The sequence below is a fragment of the Panthera onca genome, chromosome A1 (assembly GCF_046562875.1).
Source record: "Panthera onca isolate mPanOnc1 chromosome A1, mPanOnc1 haplotype 2, whole genome shotgun sequence".
Lineage (NCBI taxonomy): Eukaryota > Metazoa > Chordata > Mammalia > Carnivora > Felidae > Panthera > Panthera onca.
This window is the reverse complement of record NC_138339.1, coordinates 147682247-147686265: the sequence shown is the minus strand read 5'-3', so window position 1 is coordinate 147686265 and position 4019 is coordinate 147682247. Positions and strand designations below refer to the sequence as shown.

Here is a 4019-nt window from a genome sequence, read left to right as displayed (position 1 = left end):
TTCCCAAGGGATTCCAGGGGCCAGAACAGAAGGCAACCGTGGTGACAAAAATCAGCTAACACAGGGCAGCCTGGAGAGTGGGACCACTGTTAGCTCTGCCACTATGGGAGGGTCACTTACTTTTGCTGTGTGTCCCCCGCCTCCTGTGGAATAGGGACATTTATCGAATGACTGCAGAGGCAGGCTCTGAGGGATACCAGAGCCTTCTGTGTGCAGAGCTAAACAGAAGGAGTGCTCGGAGAGTACTAGCTGTTTGCCTTCCCAGCTGATTGCTGCCAGGCAAGAATGGGAGCCCAGCATATCCAGGTCTGCTGATTTTTCAAGAAGAGGTAGAATACAGACTTTATATGAAACCCTTGAGTTTTAACATGTCAGAAAATAGATGTCTTGTAAAACATTAAGGGTCTAAACCAAATAAATACACCTGCAGGCTGTGTCTGGCTTACAGAGCCCGTTTGTTCCTCTGGTCTACAGTGGTCACAGGTCCTGGATCACACAGACCAGGAACACACAATTCCTCCTCCTTCATATAGTCAAAGAAATTCCTGTTGACACAGAGCCTTGGACTTGTCTAGGACTCAGCACTGCCTCCTTTTCACTCTGCTCACTTAGCAGCCCCTTCAAGTTAGGCTTTAAGCCACAATTTTATTTACTAAATGCATTCATTAGTCACAGCAAAACACTTCTCATCCAACATAGTGTCCGTGTAGCTTTTGCTGGTAGATTTTTGGTGTGCAACACCTTTGTGAAAGTTCATTCTTTGACTACTTTGTTGAGCACTGACCACGTGCTGATTATTGTCCAGGCACAGGGCACACAACAGACAGCGGCGTGGACACATGTTCTTAGAAGGGCACAGCCTCATGGGGAAAACACACTATAAACCAGTTAACTAACAAATGAGATAACCTCCTACAGAGGTACAAAGGTGATAAATCAGCCATGTGAAGGTCCAGGTGGAGAGAATGCCAGGCCAAGAACAACCAGTGCAAAGGCCCTGCCTGGAGGCGAGAAGGGCATGAAGTCCCGTGTGGCTGGCAGGACATGCAGTCAGACAAGCAAGTGAGAACCAGGGCAGGAAGGCCTGGTCAACTGAAGAGGACATGATAGCTGAATCAAAGTCAAAGATTCAGTGACGCTGCTCCCAGCACACAGCACCTAAGACCAACCAGGTAGGCCCTTGGTAGCAAGACAGTAGAGGCACAGGACAGGCTCCGGATTCAGATCATGGGTGCCACTTGCTATCCACGTGGTCTTGAGCAAACTACTTAATCTGAGTCTCAGTTATTTCATCTGAAAGTGGAAATCATAAAAGTCACTGTTTTGTGGGGACCAAGAGAGACAGTACCCACGAAGTCCTTCGTATGGTGGCATGCAATAAAAAAACACTTGATAAAGAGCAGCAATTATTACAGGTACAAAACTCTGCTCACTTATCTGATTACAAATAACCTTTGATCTGATTCTTAACACACAGCAGGTCCAGGCTCTGCTGGGATTTCATCCTCCCCCTTGTGTGTGGAGCCTGTCACCTCCCTGAGCTATGGTGGGATGTCCAGGGGGAAGGAGAATGGGACAGGAGTCACCGAGTTCCTCCTGCTTGGCCTCACTGGTGACCCAGAGCAGCAGCGAATCCTCTTCTGGCTCTTCCTGTGTACATACTTGGTCACTGTGGCTGGGAACACACTCATCATCCTGGCCATCGGCTCCGATCCCCGCCTGCACACCCCCATGTACTTCTTCCTTACCAATCTCTCCTTTGTTGACATCTGCTTCACCACCAACCTGATCCCCAAGCTGTTGGTCAACCACATAGCAGGAACATGGACAATCTCTTACCCCCATTGCCTGACCCAGATGTACTTCCTCATCTCCTTTGCCAACCTGGACACCTTTCTGCTGGCTGCCATGGCCCTGGACCGTTACGTGGCCATCTGCAAGCCCCTGCAGTACTACGCCATCATCACCCCCCAGCTCTGTCGGGGATTGACCGCACTCATGTGGACGTGCTCTGGCCTCATCTCCCTAGTCCACACACTCCTCATGAACAGACTGACATTCTGCTCCTATGCCCGCGAGATCTCACACTTCTACTGCGACGCCTACCTGCTGATGAAGATCGCCTGCTCAGACACGCGTGTCAATCGGCACGTGTTCTTAGGTGCTGTGGTCCTGTTTGTGGCCCCCTCTGCACTCATTGTGGTCTCCTACATGTGCATAGCTGCAGCTGTCCTCCGGATTCCCTCCACCCCAGGAAGGCGCAAGGCATTTTCCACATGCAGCTCCCATCTGTCTGTGGTCATCGTTTTCTATGGAACTATCCTGGGGGTATATATTCGACCCCCCAACTCCTTCTCAGCTCAGGACACGGTAGCAACCATCATGTACACAGTGGTGACCCCTATGCTAAACCCCTTTATCTACAGCCTGAGGAACCAAGACATGAAGAAGGCTATAGGAAGTCTCTTCAGCAGGAGCTCAAAATCTTCTTAGTGATGGTGAGCACTGGGCTGATATCTGGAGAGGTCCAGGATGTCAGAAAACAGAACACAATAGCACCATTGACTCAATAATACCCACTTCCACACACTGAAAGATTATTTTCTGAGATGAAAAAGGCTAAAATTAGAGGAAATTTATATACTCTGTGTATATATTCTTCTATCTCTGAGAAACTCAGTCTCCTTCCAGTTCTTTCCTCTACCATCCCTAAGGTAGGACTATCATCCCCATGCTTCTAAGGTGGTTGCTGGGGCTCCATCCATCTCTTCCTATCCCAGGCAGGGAGCACGAGGGGAAGAAAGCCAAAACACTTGCCACTTGGAAGGGCTTTCTCAGCAGCTCCACACAGCTTCTTCTGCTCATCTCTCAAATATTTCCCTCCAATTGCATGGCAGGCTGGGAAACGTAGTTTAGTTATTTTGTGCTGCTGCTGTTGTTTTGGTTAGACTTAAACACACCACCACCTCCAGTAAAATAGGGTTCTCCTGGAAAGGAAGATGGGATGGATAATGGGCAGATAACTGGCAAGTGTGCAACAATACTCAAGACTTACTTTGCTACATTTTATAGATGTGAAGTCACTTAGTGACTTTAGGAAAATAAACCTAAAATATAGGTTTTATATTATTGACCCCCTCTGGAGGGAGACTGTGTCAGGAAAAAAACCTGATATGCTCCCACACTGCTAAAGCTGTGACATTAGCAGAAAGACCGCACAATTCTACACATCAGAGTGATGTCCCTCTTGCAGGGAGCACAGCGAAAAAGTGAAAGGAGAGTTCATGACATTCAGTTTTTGTGACTTTAATTGTTCCCAAGGGATGGGTTAGCTTTCATCTTGAATGGTTTTTTTCTGTGTGTGTGTGGAAAATTAATATTGGAAGTGTGGAAAGTTAACAAAAGGAACACCACCACCCCCTCCCACAACACCCCCACCCTACTTACAATGGGGTTGGGGAACTCCCAGCAGGGGGAGCTCTCACACCCAACTACTGCTGGTCAATTGCAGCCCCTACTAGTTTGACTACTGCTTTACTACCCCAGCGGGAGCAAGAAAGGTTGTCCACCTCTCCACAACCCACCCCCCCCTACCGCAACAGCCCAGCCAATGAGAGACTGTCACAACTCAGCGAATGAGAAGCTACCATACCTCGAACTCCCAGTTGGAAGTCCCAATGGACTTTTTGTTTACAACAGCCCCTCCTAACTCCACCTTTCCTCTATAAAAGGGAGGTCCTCACCTTTGTTCTTCAACTGTCCCATGGTTTTACCATAGCTTGCTCCTCCCAGTTGCAAGTCTCTACTCCCAATTAAACCCATTTTTTGCTGGCAAAATAACTGGCAGTTTTATTTTGAAAGTTAACAGAAGAAAGTTCATATTGTTCAAGCTGTGCAAAATATTATATTGATATATGTATGTGTGTGTTAAAGCACAAAGTATTTTAAAAATAATAAAACAATAAGGCATTAGAGTCCAATATCAGCTGATGGGCTTTAAAAGGCCTTGGTAGAGAACA

The 4019-nt window shown here is 47.5% G+C and overlaps 1 protein-coding gene across 1 annotated transcript; it reads left to right on the top strand.

The window, feature by feature from the left end:
* The first annotated feature begins 1551 nt into the window (after nucleotides 1–1551).
* Nucleotides 1552–2493, top strand: LOC132680210 (olfactory receptor 1D2-like). The gene has a single exon (XM_060634001.2). The coding sequence runs from the start codon at nucleotides 1552–1554 to the stop codon at nucleotides 2491–2493; it is 942 nt and encodes a 313-aa protein (XP_060489984.1).
* Nucleotides 2494–4019: the final 1526 nt, after the last annotated feature.